Source organism: Hevea brasiliensis, chromosome 3, assembly GCF_030052815.1.
Source record: "Hevea brasiliensis isolate MT/VB/25A 57/8 chromosome 3, ASM3005281v1, whole genome shotgun sequence".
In the NCBI taxonomy this organism is placed as follows: Eukaryota; Viridiplantae; Streptophyta; class Magnoliopsida; order Malpighiales; family Euphorbiaceae; genus Hevea; species Hevea brasiliensis.
Window position 1 is genome coordinate 23,444,951 of NC_079495.1, and position 16,457 is coordinate 23,461,407.

Below are 16,457 nucleotides of genomic sequence, written 5' to 3' on the forward strand. Positions count from 1 at the left end.
AACCCGGAAATTCTCCAAAATACTGTTCCTTTGGTATGCTTGACCAGTTTTAGCAAAAATGCCATAACTTGGTCTCCAAAGCTGAAAATTGAGTGAAACTAGTGCCAAAAGTTTTATAAGACATAACACAACAATTTTTATGTTTTGACAAAGCTCTAGAAACCATTGCATCCTAGGGAAAATATTAGCCATTAGGAATTGAAATCTAGAAAATGTTAAGTTGAACCCAGAATGCCATTTGATACCTGTGTGTTCATTTGGCCATAACTCCCACTAGGAAATTCCATTTGAGATGTCCAATATGATCTGGAAACATGACACTTAGGGCTATAACATTGATTTAGACTCCTTTGCCAAATTCTAAGTGTAAAGACCCTAAAAAGAGGGTCAAACATACTGCCCTGAAGTTGGTTATTGCCCTTATAGGACTGAGAGTCCAGGTTAATACACTGACTATAACTCACTATACCAAGCTTGAAAAATTATGAAATTGTACCTGGGAGTCCCTAAGACATAGAGGAACATATCTTGTGAAGGAACCTAAGTCTAAAAATGACCATAAAATGATCAAATGACTGGCAAAGTTTATTGACCAGGAATTGTAAATTCTGGATAGCTTAGAGGCAAAGGGACCAGTTATGGTATTATGACCATAACTTGAGTTCTATAACTCCAAATTCAGTGATTCAAAAACTGAAATTCAAGTTTAAACATAGAGGAGCAATTGTTATGAAGAAAGTGTGACTAAATAGACATCCTAACCTAGTCAAATTCCTAGATAAAGATAACACATCAACATGAACCTAAAGAAAGGTTCATGGGAAAAGTGCTATATATGATAATTAAAATACTCATAAGGAAAATTAAATATTAAAAATGATATGAATATTTAAATTGGGACTAATGTCCTATTAATATGAAATTAATGGTACCAATGAACAGTAATAAAAAATAGTAACAATGAATAGTGCTAAATTAATTGCCCATAGTATACCTAGACTTATTTATTTAGTTGGATAAATTGGTATACCAATTAGGGACTACAGATAGCAGTACTGCCTACCGAGAAAATCATGAACTGACAATATATGTCTGGTATGATTGTTCTATAGGCTATATGCCTACTTACTGGCCATTGTGCCTACTTTATTTCTGGCTTTACAAGCTTGACAGCAGGTCTCGTGCCCGACAGCTGGCCTCGTGCCTGACAGATGTATACAGGGTAGACATATGGCTGTCTAGCCCGTATACTCCCGTGTATCCAGTTTTTATAATTTGTTATAGGTTTCTTGGGCATTGATAATAATTAATTAATACTGAATATACAATAAGTAAACAGGAAAGATCCCAATAATTTTAATTGTTTCCAAAGTGTAATAAAAAAATGTAAAAGACCCAGAATTTATGATTTGTAAATATTAATTCAATTGTTTAAATATTGTTATTATAAATTATGCACCACTAAGCGTTATGCTTAGCACGTTGGTTTTCCATCGCGTAGGTACTGGAGATCAGTAGCCATCACAGCAGCAGCTGCCACAGTAGTGTTCGGACAGAGCTTCGACCAGATCTGCCACTGTCCAGAGTCACCTCACCAGTCTTTTGTATTTTGGTAGGGCCCATGTATAGACTAGTATTTTGGTTCATTATGTTTAGTCATGATATAATTACTAGTTTATGATGTATTTCATTTTGGACTTGTAATTAAACTTTGAGATTGAAATGAAAACTTATAATTTATTATCTATGAATTTCCATATGAATGCAATAGATGACACTTCGTTTTGAGATCTCATAAATAGTTGTGAATGATATGATAAAAGAGAATATGTTATGGAAATATATGAGATGACTATGAATATGTTAACAGGTGATAGTGGAACCAGCCAGATGCTAATAAAACAGAGGAGGATCTGTTCGGGTCTCCACAAAAATAAGATATAAAAAAAAAATTTCTACACATAGAATACATGTTTTAAATGACATCAAAAGTTTACAATAGATATGATAAAACAAGATAGGGTGCTCCGGCACCGAATGTGGCACTTCTTGCTCGGCTATACGGTAGACGGGTAAGGGGCATCACACATTCCCTAACACATCCTCACATGAGGACACCGCCAAAGGCCCAAAACAAATGGAACATAGCTAACAATTAGAAGAAAGCTACATGACCATTCAATCTGATGCTCCAACAGTGCCAGCGAATCGGTCATTTGTTAGATGTTGCTGCAAGTTGGGCACAAAACTTGTTAACTAGCTTGTCATGAAGAGGCAAGTTTTCATTCATTGCAGGAACACTTGAAAACTCTGGCACCCATTATGATAAAAATGGAAATCCTACTTTCCCATCACTTTAAAGCCAAGTATTTCAGGTTGGCAAGCTTACCTAATGCAATATCAAGAAATCTAATAATCTCTTTCCTTTGAGTTCCTCTTCTGAAAATTTCTGTTCTCAATGGCCTGAACTTCATCTTCTTTTCGCTCCTTTCCTTCCTTGGTTAATATTTCCTACAGTGTTGACATGACTGTAACAAGAACGCCCATATTATGCAGCAGCCAACAAAAATAGAGTAGGTTTAGGGGCTGGTGCGCAAGATGTGCTTCACATCTATTGAACAAAATATATCAAATAAGTCCTTCATTTTAAAAATATATCAAATAAGGTCTTTTACTATTTTGGAGACAAATGATTAAGTCCTTTAACCTTTAAAAGCAACTTAAAAAAAAAAAGGACTATAACTTGCCTCCAACTAGAATATAACCAAGGCCATGCATGATGATTTTCTGGTGCACGGGTCCTCATCACATATTCTGTGTATTGGAACTCCAATATCCTAGTGGATATCTCCTGCATTTTAGAATAGATTAATAGGTTATTTCTTGTCAAACATTTCAAAAAGTGTCTCTATGTGTTCGTCGCCTTTGTCAAAATTACCGTCATCAACCTAATTATGATCTAATTTTGATTATTCTATCGAAAAGCAAAGTTTTGACCTTTTGAGTATGGAGGTGAGCAAGCGACATAAACTAATAGATATCGCTAAAAGCAGGTAAACTCATAGATATCACCAAAAGGAAGTTAGTTACATGGAGATTAGGTAGAACATGAAGAAAAGATGTTAATTGGAAGCGAAATCATTTTTGATATATTTTTTCATTTTGAGGGGCTTATTTGTCCCAAAGAGTTTATTTAATTTAATTTTTTAAAATTTAGAAGGTTTATTTACTTTTTTTTTTAATTTAAAGAGTTTATTTGATTTCAAAAAATTTAATACCCTTATGTTACTACTGAACCAAATTGTGAGGACCTAATTAATATATTTATTTTATTTTATTTTATTTTATTTTATTTTATTTTTAAGTAGGTATGCCGAGTTGATTCCTGAATAATTAGTTAGGTTCTAAAAACATGTATTTTCATCACAATTTGAATGTGCTTAGCTACATATTGTTGGCAGGCAATAGATTGATCTGGATGGAGAACCAACTAGTTGCATTGCCTTTTAAAAGTATGGTGTGGTTCTCATTGCTGTGGAGAACCAACTAGTTGCATGGCCTACATTTTCTTTAGTTATTTGGGATATGATGTTGACATCGTCCTGAACGGGTACAAGTATGGTGTGGTTCTCATTCCTATCAAGCCTAATTGTCTTTTTCAATTGAGTTTGCCTCTTTTTTTTTTTTTTTTTTTTTTAAGCAAAACCTGTTAAAAGTATGAAGGAATTGATAAATAGAATTGTTAAAAAAAAAAAAAAATTCTATTTTAAAAAACTACTGTAAAAATGTTCCGTTGACAAGTGCTCAAAATACTATTTTTAGAAGAAAAGAAGAAGGATACAAGATGAATCTACCAAGAAGAATCCCGATAACAAGCGAAAAAAGACAGGATGAAGGCTGTCATATTTCACAAATAAAATCAACCAAATTCTGTTAAAAAAAAGTTTTGAAGAAAAAAAAAGTGATTTTGATATAAAAATTGATAAAAGAACTATTTATAAATAATTAAAATAATACAACAAGCGGTTGAATCATTGGTATAGAGCTGATCTAAAACAGATTTTATCTATAAGGTTAAGAGTTTAAATCCTAGAATCATTTTTATTGGGAGGTTTTACCTGAATATCATTCTTGGCTCAAGCGTGAATTAGTCTTATCCATATGTACGGGATGGGGGGTGGGATACCAACTAATTAATTAAAAAAAAAATTAAAATATTAAAATTAAGACCCACCAGTTAGCACATTCTTTGCAACAAAAAATATATATATATATAAAGAATAAAATTCATACAAATGAAAATTTTGAATAATTATTACTTTAAAATCCAACCGATGATAATCGAATTTGATAATTTTTTTAAAATAAGATAAGAATGACAAAATGAAATTGAAAATATTACAACGTAATATTCAGATAAATTACACAGACGATACCTCAATTTAGGAGTATGTAACTGTAAGGTACCTAAACTTCAATTTGCAACACAAAACTCCTTAATCTTTAATTTAAGTAATAGAAAACTTTCTTTGACTTTCAGTAGCCAGTTTTAGGTTATTTTTGCCGACAACGCAGTTGTGATGTTAAAATTATATTTTTTGTCTGTTGATTCGACACTTATCGAGGGAAAAAATTTTAATTTTGTTTTCTATCTACCTGTAGTCACGATAATTAAAATTGCACATATTGACATTTTAGTAACCTATAGTTTGTTTACTTGATGCTATCAGTCGATGAAAATATAATTTTTTAGTTTGATAAATGTCACGTTAGCATAAATAACATAAAACCAGCTACCGAAGTTCATGAGGAGGGGTTTATGTTACTTAAATTGGAGATCAGAGGATTTCATATCACAGATTAAAGTTTAGGTGCCTTATTGTTACATATCCTAAAATTAAGGTACCGTTTATATAATTTAGCCTGTAATATTCACAAAAGCTATAAGAATTTTCCTTTATAAATAGCTACACATGCAAGCAACCCGCGTAGAGAAAAGCAGAGTAAAGAGTTAGGTATAGTATCAGAAAAATGGCAGTCTCTCATTTTGTTCCTATTCATACCGTATGCTATGGTGCATGGACTTGGTATAAGCTTACATCTGTCCAGCTGTCCTGAGGCAGCCATTTTAATGGATCAGAAAAAGTATTGTAATGGATATTTCGTATCTTAGATAAAATAAAATATATTATTGATATATAAATATGCATGTTGTTTACTTTACTATATTCAACTAGAATGTAATGAAGCATTTTTTAAATGTTTGCATAGTTTTTCTTTTTAAATTTAGATATTTACTTTAATTTTCTTAATCTTTTTTTAATTATTACGCTAACTTTGAAGAAAAATTTCAATTAGTTTTAAGATTTATTAATTAATTAGCAAGTAATTTTTTTTCTAAGATTACATATAAAGAAAATTAAATCAGGAGTGCGTATGAGAATAGACAATATGTAAAGTATGTAAAAAAGATAATATATGTGTGTGTGTGCTCGCGCGCGCGCACTTGCACAAAAGGCTTATTTAGACCTTTAAAGTTTGGTCCATCAGTCAAATGAGCCTTCAATTTTTTTTTTACCCAAATAAGCCCATTAAATTATAAAAATGATAAAATAATCTTTTATATTTTAAAATATATCAAATAAACTATTTTACTATTTTGGAGACAAATGATTAAGTCCTTTAAACTTTAAAAACAATTGAGAAAGGCTGGACTATAACTTACCTCCAATTCAAATCTAACCAAGGCCGTGCAGGATGATTTTCTGGTGCACGTGGTCTTTATTACATATCCTACTTATTCGAATTGCAATATCTTGGTGGATATCTGCTATATTCTAGAATAAATTAATAAGTTGTTTCTTGTGAAATATTGCAAAAACTGTCTCTTCAGATTTATCGTCTTTGTCATAGTTACCGTCATCAACTTAATTATGATATGTGATCTAATTTTGATTATTCTGTAAAACGCAAAGTTTTGGCCTTTTGATTATGGAGGCGAGCATGCGACGCAAACTCATAAATATCACTAAAAGAATGTAAACTCGTAGACATCACCAAAAGGAAGTTAGTTACATAGAGATTAGGTAGAACATGAAGAAAAGATGTCAATTGGAAGCAAAATCTTATTTGATATCTTTTTAAATTTTGAAGGGCTTATTTGTCCCTAAGATTTTATTTAATTTAATTTTTATAATTTAAAAGGTTTATTTTAATTTTTTTAATTTAAAGAGTCTATTTAATTTCAAAAAATTTAATATACATATGTAACTATTGAACCAAATTGTAAGGACCTAACTAGTACGTTTATTTTAATTTAAGTAGCTATGCTGAGTTGATTCCTAAATAATTAGTTAAGTTCGAAAAACATGTATTTTCATCACAATTGCCGACGTTTTCTTTAGTTAATTGGGATATGATGTTGACATCGTCCTGAACATATACAAATATGGTATGGTTCTCAATGCTTTCATGCCTAATTGGTTGCACTTATTAGGGCAAATAATTTGGTCCATTTGTCTTTTTCAATTGAGTTTGCCTTTTTTTTTTTTTGATAAGCCAAACCTATTAAAAGTATAAAGGAATTGATGAATAGAATTGTTAAAAAAAAAAAATCCTTTTTTAAATACTGTAATAAAAAGGTTATGTTAACAAGTGCTCAAATACTATTTTTAGAACAAATTTATTAAGAAAAGAAGAAGGATAGAAGATGATTCTGCCAAGAAGAATCCTCATAACAAGCCTAAAAAGACAGGACGAAGGCTATCATATTTCACGACGAAAATCAATCAAATGCTGTTAAAAAAAAGTTTTGAACAAAAAAAAAAGTGATTTTGATATAAAATTTGATAAAAGAACTCTTTATAAATAATTAAAATAATACCGATAAGCGGCTGAATAATTGGCGTATAGCTGATCTTAGATTTTATCTATAAGGTTAGGAGTTTAAATACTGGAATCATTTTTATTGGGAGGCTTTACCTGAATACCATTTTCGGGTCGAGCGTAAATTAGTCTCATCCATATGTATTGTGGAATGCCACTGATGAAAAAAATTTTCCTAGAAACTTAAACCTAGGAATGTGTAACAGTAAGGTACTTAAACTTCAATTTGCAATACGAAACCCTTTGATCTCTATTTTAAGTAACAGAAAACTCCCATGATATTTAGTTGCCAGTTTCTAGGTTATTTTTGCTGATAAGACACTTGTCATATTAAAAGTTATATTTTCTCTCTATTAATTTTATACTTATCGCAAAAAAAAAAAATTATGTTCTCTATCTACCCATAGCTACAACAATTAAAATTGCACATATTGACATTTTAGTAACCTATAATTTGTTTACTTGAAACTATCAGTTAATCAAAATAATTTTTTTTTTAATTTGATAAATGTCACGTCAGCATAAATAACATAAAAACTATCTACTGAGATTCTTGTTGGGGGGAGGAGGGGTAGGGTGAGATTTCTGTTACAAATTGAAGTTTACCTACCTTACTTTTACATACCCTAAAGTTGAGGTACCGTTTGTATCATTTACCCCATAATATTCACAAAAGCTATAAGAATTTTCCTCTATAAATGGCTACACATGCAAGGCAACCTGCATAGAGAAAAGCATAGTAAAGAGTTAGATATATTTTCGGAAAAATGGCAATCTCTCATTTTGTTCTTATTCATACCGTATGCTATGGTGCATGGACTTGGTATAAGCTCACACCTGTCCTTGAGGCAGCTGGCCACAAGGTCACTGCATTGGACCTTGCAGCCAGTGGTATTGACCCAAGGCAAATTGAGCAGATTGGATCCTTTGATGAGTACTCTGAACCCTTATTGACGTTCATGGCATCACTTCCAGAAGGAGAAAAGGTGATATTGGTAGGAGAGAGCTGTGGAGGCCTTAATGTCGCTATTGCTGCTGATAAATACCCAGAAAAGATTGCAGCTGTTGTTTTCGTCAATGGACTAATGCCGGACACTGATCACAGCCCATCTTATGCTTTGGATAAGGTTCGTAGACATAACCTAATTTCTCTCAATATCTGCTCTAATTTGTTTGTCTTCAAATCAAAATTATTAAAGAAAATTAATTTTTTGCTTGCTTTGTTTCTCTCGTGTTATTACACAGCATATGATGGCCATTCCCAAAAAGGACACCGTACCTTTTACGTACGTTAACAAGGCCGAGACTATAACTGGATGGAAAATGGGCTTCATGTTTTTAAGTGAGAATGTATTTACGGCATGCACTCCCGAGGTATATCTTCTATTAGGGTTAATTTCAGTTATATGATGTTATGCACCAATTATTTTTTGAGTGGGAAAAACTGACCTAAATTTGATCCATCTTTGTAAGTTCTACAGAGAAACACATATTGGTAGCTTTTATTGGCGGGGTGCAAAAACATCCTAATGTAGGAAATTTTAGTTTACAGCCATTGCATGTGTAAAGATTTTGTTATAGCCATTGATTTTGATAGGTTTCATGTGAATCTCATCATAGTTGTATGTACAACGGTTACATAGAATAATTTCTCCTAATATAAGCAAAAACTTTTTGAGAAAGAGTTGCTTTAATCTTAATTTATTCTGATAAAAATTTTCATTGATATGTTTTCCTTTTTTCCTTCAAGGATTGTAAGCTGGCAACGATGTTGCTAAGGAAGGGATCATTATTTCAAAGTATTTTAGCTAAACGGGAAAAATTCACTAAGGAGGGATACGGATCGATTAAGAGAATTTATGTGTATACCGACTCAGACGAAATATTTAAACCATACTTTCACAGTTGGCAAATAGAAAACTACAAACCAGACAAGGTTTATAAGATCGAAGGTGGAGATCAAAAGTTGATGCTTTCAAAGACTAATGAGCTAGCTCAGATTCTCAATGAGGTGGCTGATACATATATGCATCATGTTTGCCTTTGAATCATTTATTATTATGTGTGGGTGCAACTATAAATAAATTATCTCACGTTTTCACGTGAAAAAGATTATTTGGTATACCATAATATATGTAATGCAATCAAATATTATATTTAATTCAATAAAAAGAAAAGTTGATTGTATTTTATTGTATTATGGTCTATCAAACGTAATGTTTGTTTCCCCAAAATAATTGTTTTTATGTTGTTTATGCTTTGTTTTAACTTTATTAATCTCAATTAAATATAAGGTATCGATTAAACTTTGTTTCTTTGTAACGCCCTCACCGTAGATAGTCCGTACATTTTACTGTTCCGACGACTAATGTCTGTTCGGACAGTCAGGATGTCTAGAACTACACTTAAACTATAGTGAGGAGGCATAAATTAATGAAATAAATATTAAAAAAATATAGAAAAAAATTTTGAGAAATAAAATAAAATTTAGAGAATTTATTAATTGGTATAAAAAAAAATAAAAATAATCCGATGGGCACCATGAAAGGCATTTTGGTCATTTTACCCCTAGAGGTGAATTTTGACTTCAATGTCAAATTAAAATTTGGAAATAGAATAATTAGCATAAATTAATTTTATGAATTTGAAATTGAAAAATGAGAAGAGAAAGAAGAAGAAAAGAAAAGAAAAGAAAAGAAAGGAAATAGATTTATGAAATTTAAAAACAATAAAGTACACATAAATATATATATAAATACCCACAAGAGACAAAACCCCACCAACCATCTTCTTCTTCCTCTTCGCTCTCCCTCCTTGCCGTCTCCCTTAGTCTCTCCCTCCCCACCATTGTTATCAAGCTTAAAGCTTGATTTCCCAAGCTTTCACTCCCCAAAACCCATAGACCCCTTCATTAAAAAGTTAGCCAACTCCATAAGGAAGCCATTGATAGTGAAAAGAAAAAGAAAAGTTGAAGTTTAACAAGTTACCCAAGAGGTTAGTGCCTAATATTCCTTTCCTCCTTTATTAATCCTTGAGTTAAGGTTAAAATGAAGTGAAATTTGTAAGAAACTAAAAGAAATAGGTGAGTTATGAGGGGAGTGAATTTTTGGTACCCATGGTGAGTGATGGTTTTTGATGACTATGATGTATATAAAGTGATTTAATGATGTGGGTTGATGCATTATAAGTATTAGAAGTTGATTTACATTGAGATTTTATGAGGTTGAAATTGTGAGTTAGGGTTTGGCATAACTTTGGTATTTTTGTATTATACCATGCAATTGGGATTGTTGAGATGTGTTGATGATATTTAGAAGTGCTTTGAATGTCAAATTGAAGCAAGGAAGTTGGAGGAGAAATGAAATTTTGGAAGTGCTATTTTCTGCAGGTTATGTAGTTGAGGGCAGTACACATTTTAGGCCATAAATGAAATTGTGTGACCCCAATTGGTATGAGGCCAATTGGGGGTGAAACTAGAACCAAAATAGCCCATATTCTATGAAGAAACCATGCCTAAATTCTGTCCAAAACTTGACCTAAATATTGCCTAAATTCGGATTTCCCTGCACCCAACCCAGAAAATGACCAAATGAACAGTACATGTTCATTTGGTCATAACTCTCTCTATACTGGTCCAAATGACCTAAAATTTTACCCATGGAAAGTTTAGATATAGGGCTACACTTTTCATGAAGACTACTTAATCCAGTTTTGCCTTTAACAAATTCAAATTGTTAGCACAAGTTGGGTCACTGAAACTGCCAACCCAGAAAATGACCAAATGAATAGTACGCGTTCATTTGGTCATAACTCTCTCTATACTGGTCCAAATGACCTAAAATTTTACCCATGGAAAGTTGAGACATAGGGGTACACTTTTCATGAAGACCACTTAACCCAGTTTTGCCTTTAACAAATTCAAATTGTTAGCATAATTTGGGTCACTGAAACTGCCAACCCAGAAAATGAACAAATAAACAGTACGCGTTCATTTGGTCATAACTCTCTCTATACTGGTCCAAATGACCTAAAATTTTACCCATGGAAAGTTAAGACATAGGGATACACTTTTCATGAAGACCACTTAACCCAGTTTTGCCTTTAACAAATTCAAATTGTTAGCACAAGTTGGGTCACTGAAACTGCCAACCCAGAAAATGACCAAATGAACAGTACGTGTTCATTTGGTCATAACTCTCTCTATACTGGTCCAAATAACCTAAAATTTTACCCATGGAAAGTTTAGACATAGGGCTACACTTTTCATGAAGACCACTTAACCCAGTTTTGCCTTTAACAAATTCAAATTGTTAGCACAATTTGGGTCACTGAAACTGCCAACCCAGAAAATGACCAAATGAACAGTACGCGTTCATTTGGTCATAACTCTCTCTATACTGGTCCAAATGACCTAAAATTTTACCCATGGAAAGTTTAGACATAGAGCTACACTTTTCATGAAGACTACTTAACCCAGTTTTGCCTTTAACAAATTCAAATTGTTAGCACAAGTTGAGTCACTAAAACTGCCAACCCGGAAATTGTCCAAAATACTGTTCCTTTGGTATGCTTGACCAGTTTTAGCAAAAATGCCATAACTTGGTCTCCAAAGCTGCAAATTGAGTGAAACTAGTGCCAAAAGTTTTATAAGACATATCACAACAATTTTTATGTTTTGACCAAGCTCTAGAAACCATTGCATCCTAGGGAAAATATTAGCCATTAGGAATTGAAATCTAGAAAATGTTAAGTTGAACCCAGAATGCCATTTGATACCTGTGTGTTCATTTGGCCATAACTCCCACTAGGAAATTCCATTTGAGATGTCCAATATGATCTGGAAACATGACACTTCGGGCTAAAACATTGATTTAGACACCTTTGCCAAATTCTAAGTGTAAAGACCCTAAAAAGAGGGTCAAACATACTGCCCTGAAGTTGGTTATTGCCCTTATAGGACTGAGAGCCCAGGTTAATACACTGACTATAACTCACTATACCAAGCTTGAAAAATTATAAAATTGTACCTCGGAGTCCCTAAGACATAGAGGAACATATCGTGTGAAGGAACCTAAGTCTAAAAATGACCATAAAATGATCAAATGACTGGTCAAAGTTTATTGACCAGGAATTGAAAATTCTGGACAGCTTAGAGGCAAAGGGACCAGTTATGGTATTATGACCATAACTTGAGTTCTATAACTCCAAATTCAGAGATTCAAAAGCTGAAATTCAAGTTTAAACATAGAGGAGCAATTGTTATGAAGAAAGTGTGACTAAATAGACATCCTAACCTAGTCAAATTCCTAGATAAAGATAACAAATCAACATGAACCTAAAGAAAGGTTCATGGGAAAAGTGTTATATATGATAATTAAAATACTCATAAGGAAAATTAAATATTAAAAATGATATGAATATGTAAATTGGGACTAATGTCCTATTAATATGAAATTAATGGTACCAATGAACAGTAATAAAAAATAGTAACAGTGAATAGTGCTAAATTAATTGCCCATAGTATACCTAGACTTATTTATTTAGTTGGATAAATTGGTATACCAATTAGGGACTACAGATAGCAGCACTGCCTACCAAGAAAATCATGAACTGACAATATATGTCTGGTATGATTGTTCTATAGGCTATATGCCTACTTACTGGCCATTGTGCCTACTTTATTTCTGGCTTTACAAGCCTGACAGCGGGTCTCGTGCCCGACAGCTGGCCTCGTGCCTGACAGATGTATACAGGGTAGACATATGGCTATTTAGCCCGTATACTCCCGTGTATCCAGCTTTTATAATTTGTTATAGGTTTCTTGGGCATTGATAATAATTAATTAATACTGAATATACAATAAGTAAACAGGAAAGATCCCAATAATTTTAATTGTTTCCAAAGTGTAATAAAAAAATGTAAAAGACCCAGAATTTATGATTTGTAAATATTAATTCAATTGTTTAATTATTGCTATTATAAATTATGCACCACTAAGCGTTATGCTTAGCGCGTTGGTTTTCCATCGCGTAGGTACTGGAGATCAGTAGCCATCACAGCAGCAGCTGCCACAGTAGTGTTCGGACAGAGCTTCGACCAGATCTGCCATTGTCCAGAGTCACCTCACCAGTCATTTGTATTTTGGTAGGGCCCATGTATAGACTAGTATTTTGGTTCATTATGTTTAGTCATGATATAATTACTAGTTTATGATGTATTTCATTTTGGACTTGTAATTAAACTTTGAGATTGAAATGAAAACTTATAATTTATTATCTATGAATTTCCATATGAATGCAATAGATGACACTTCGCTTTGAGATCTCATAAATAGTTGTGAATGATATGATAAAAGAGAATATGATATGGAAATATATGAGATGACTATGAATATGTTAACAGGTGATAGTGGAACCCGCCAGATGCTAATAAAACAGAGGAGGATCTGTTCGGGTCTCTACAAAAATAAGATATAAAAAAAAAAATTTCTACACATAGAATACATGTTTTAAATGACATCAAAAGTTTACAATAGATATGATAAAACAAGATAGGGTGCTCCGGCACCGAATGTGGCACTTCTTGCTCGGCTATACGGTAGACGGGTAAGGGGCATCACACATTCCCTAACACATCCTCACATGAGGACACCGCCAAAGGCCCAAAACAAATGGAACATAGCTAACAATTAGAAGAAAGCTACATGACCATTCAATCTACAGTGCTCCAACATTGCCAGCGAATCGGTCATTTGTTAGATGTTGCTGCAAGTTGGGCACAAAACTTGTTAACTAGCTTGTCATGAAGAGGCAAGTTTTTATTCATTGCAGGAACACTTGAAAACTCTGGCACCCATTATGATAAAAATGGAAATCCAACTTTCCCATCACTTTAAAGCCAAGTATTTTAGGTTGGCAAGCTTACCTAATGCAATATCAAGAAATCTAATAATCTCTTTCCTTTGAGCTCCTCTTCTGAAAATTTTTGTTCTCAATGGCCTGAACTTCATCTTCTTTTCGCTCCTTTCCTTCCTTGGTTAATATTTCCTACAGTGTTTGTAATGGCCCAACCCACTAGTGATATTGTCCGCTCTGGGCTGAAGCCCTCACGATTTTAAAACGTGTCAATAGGGGTTAGGAACCTCCATCTTATAAACCCAGCATCTCTCTTGTGTTTTGTCGATGTGGGATTTGCATAGGGTGTTACAATCCACCCCCCTTATGGGACTCAGCGTCCTCGCTGAGGTTTGCCCCACCATCGTTCAAGGTTGCAGGCGGAGCGGCTCTGATACCACAAATGTAGTGGCCCAACCCATTAGTGACATTGTCCGCTCTGGGCTGAAGCACTCACGGTTTTAAAACGCGTCAATAGGGGTTATGAACCACCAACTTATAAACCCAGCATCTCTCCCGTGTTTTGTCGATATGGGATTTGCCTAGGGTGTTACAATCCACCCCTCTTATGGGACTCAGCATCCTCGCTGAGGTTTGCCCCACCATCGTTCAAGGTTGCACGCGGAGCGGCTCTGATACCACAAATGTAATGGCCCAACCCACTAGTGATATTGTTCGCTCTGGGCTGAAGCCCTCACGGTTTTAAAATGCGTCAATAGGGGTTAGGAACCTCCATCTTATAAACCCAGCATCTCTCTCGTGTTTTATCGATGTGGGATTTGCCTAGGGTGTTACAATCCACCCCCATTATGGGACTCAGCGTCCTCGCTGAGGTTTTCCCCACCATCGTTCAAGGTTGCACGCGGAGCGGCTCTGATACCACAAATGTAACGGCCCAGCCCACTAGTGAAATTGTCCGCTCTGGGCCGAAGCCCTCAAGGTTTTAAAACGCATCACTAGGGGTTATGAATCACTAACTTATAAACCCAGCATCTCTCCCATGTTTTGTCGATGTGGGATTTGCCTAGGGTGTTACAGTGTTGACATGACTGTAATAAGAACGCCCATATTATGCAGCAGCCAACAAAAATAGAGTAGGTTTAGGGGCTGGTGCGCAAGATGTGTGTAACACCCTAGGCAAATCCCACATCGGCAAAACACAGGAGAGATGCTGGGTTTATAAGTTGGCAGTTCGTAACCCCTAGTGACGCGTTTTAAAACCGTGAGAGCTTCGGTCCAGAGCGGACAATATCACTAGTGGGCCGAGCTGTTACATTTGTGGTATCGGCGACTCGCGTGCAACCTGAACGATGGTGGGCAAACCTCAGCGAGGATGCTGAGTCCCATAAGGGGGGTGGATTGTAACACCCTAGGCAAATCCCACATCGACAAAACACGGGAGAGATGCTGGGTTTATAAGATGGAGGTTCCTAACCTCTATTGACGCGTTTTAAAACCGTGAGGGCTTCGGTCCAGAGCGGACAATATCGCTAGTGGGCCGGGCCGTTACTTTTGTGGTATCGAGCGACTCGCGTGCAACTGAACGATGGGGCAAACCTCGATGACACCGAGTCCCATAAGGGGGTGGATTGTAACACCAGGCAAATCCCATCGACAAAACACGGGAGAGATGCTGGGTTTATAAGATGGAGGTTCCTAACCCCTATTGACGCGTTTTAAAACGTGAGGGCTTCGCCGAGCGGACAATATCACTAGTGGGCCGGGCCATTATATTTGTAGTATCAGAGCCCCTTCGCGTGCAACCTTGAACGATGGTGGGGCAAACCTCAGCGAGGACGCTGAGTCCCATAAGGGGGGTGGATTGTAACACCCTAGGCAAATCCCACATCGACAAAACACAAGAGAGATGCTGGGTTTACAAGTTGGCGCGTCAGACCCCTAGTGACGCGTTTTAAAACCGTGAGAGCTTCGGTCCAGAGCGGACAATATCACTAGTGGGCCGGGCCATTACATTTGTGGTATCAGAGCGGCTCCGCGTGCAACCTTGAACGGTGGTGGGGCAAACCTCAGCGAGGATGCTGAGTCCCATAAGGGGGGTGGATTGTAACACCCTAGGCAAATCCCACATCGACAAAACACGGGAGAGATGCTGGGTTTATAAGATGGAGGTTCCTAACCCCTATTGACGCGTTTTAAAACCGTGAGGGCTTCGGCCCAGAGCGGACAATATCACTAGTGGGCCGGGCCATTACATTTGTGGTATCAGAGGGCTCCGCGTGCAACCTTGAATGGTGGTGGGGCAAACCTCAGCGAGGATGCTGAGTCCCATAAGGGGGGTGGATTGTAACACCCTAGGCAAATCCCACATCGACAAAACACGAGAGATCTTTGGGTTTATAAGATGGAGGTTCCTAACCCCTATTGACGCGTTTTAAAACCGTGAGGGCTTCGGCCCAGAGCGGACAATATCACTAGTAACACCCTAGGCAAATCCCACATCGACAAAACACGGGAGAGATGCTGGGTTTATAAGTTGATGGTTCGTAACTCCTAGTGACGCGTTTTAAAACCGTGAGGGCTTCGGTCCAGAGCGGACAATATCACTAGTGGGCCGGGCTGTTACATTTGTGGTATCAGAGCTTGGTTCGCGTGCAACCTTAAACGATGGTGGGGCAAACCTCAGCGAGGATGCTGAGTCCCATAAGGGGGGTGGATTGT

General features: G+C 35.6%; 1 protein-coding gene across 1 annotated transcript; it reads left to right on the forward strand.

Annotated features, from left to right (window-relative positions):
• The first annotated feature begins 7,623 nt into the window (after positions 1-7,623).
• Positions 7,624-9,082, forward strand: LOC131178659 ((S)-hydroxynitrile lyase-like). Its single transcript, XM_058143943.1, has 3 exons — positions 7,624-8,012; positions 8,131-8,259; positions 8,636-9,082. Exons 1-3 carry the CDS (start codon positions 7,653-7,655, stop codon positions 8,930-8,932), a joined length of 786 nt encoding a protein of 261 aa, XP_057999926.1. The 5' UTR covers positions 7,624-7,652; the 3' UTR covers positions 8,933-9,082.
• Positions 9,083-16,457: the final 7,375 nt, after the last annotated feature.

Excerpts from the sequence above, each read along its gene's own strand:
- LOC131178659 (XM_058143943.1), top strand. The coding sequence starts at position 7,653 with ATGGCAATCTCTCATTTTGTTCTTATTCATACCGTATGCTATGGTGCA. Across the intron at positions 8,013-8,130 it reads CATCTTATGCTTTGGATAAG|CATATGATGGCCATTCCCAA; the intron begins GTTCGTAGACAT and ends GTTATTACACAG. Across the intron at positions 8,260-8,635 it reads TTACGGCATGCACTCCCGAG|GATTGTAAGCTGGCAACGAT; the intron begins GTATATCTTCTA and ends TTTTCCTTCAAG.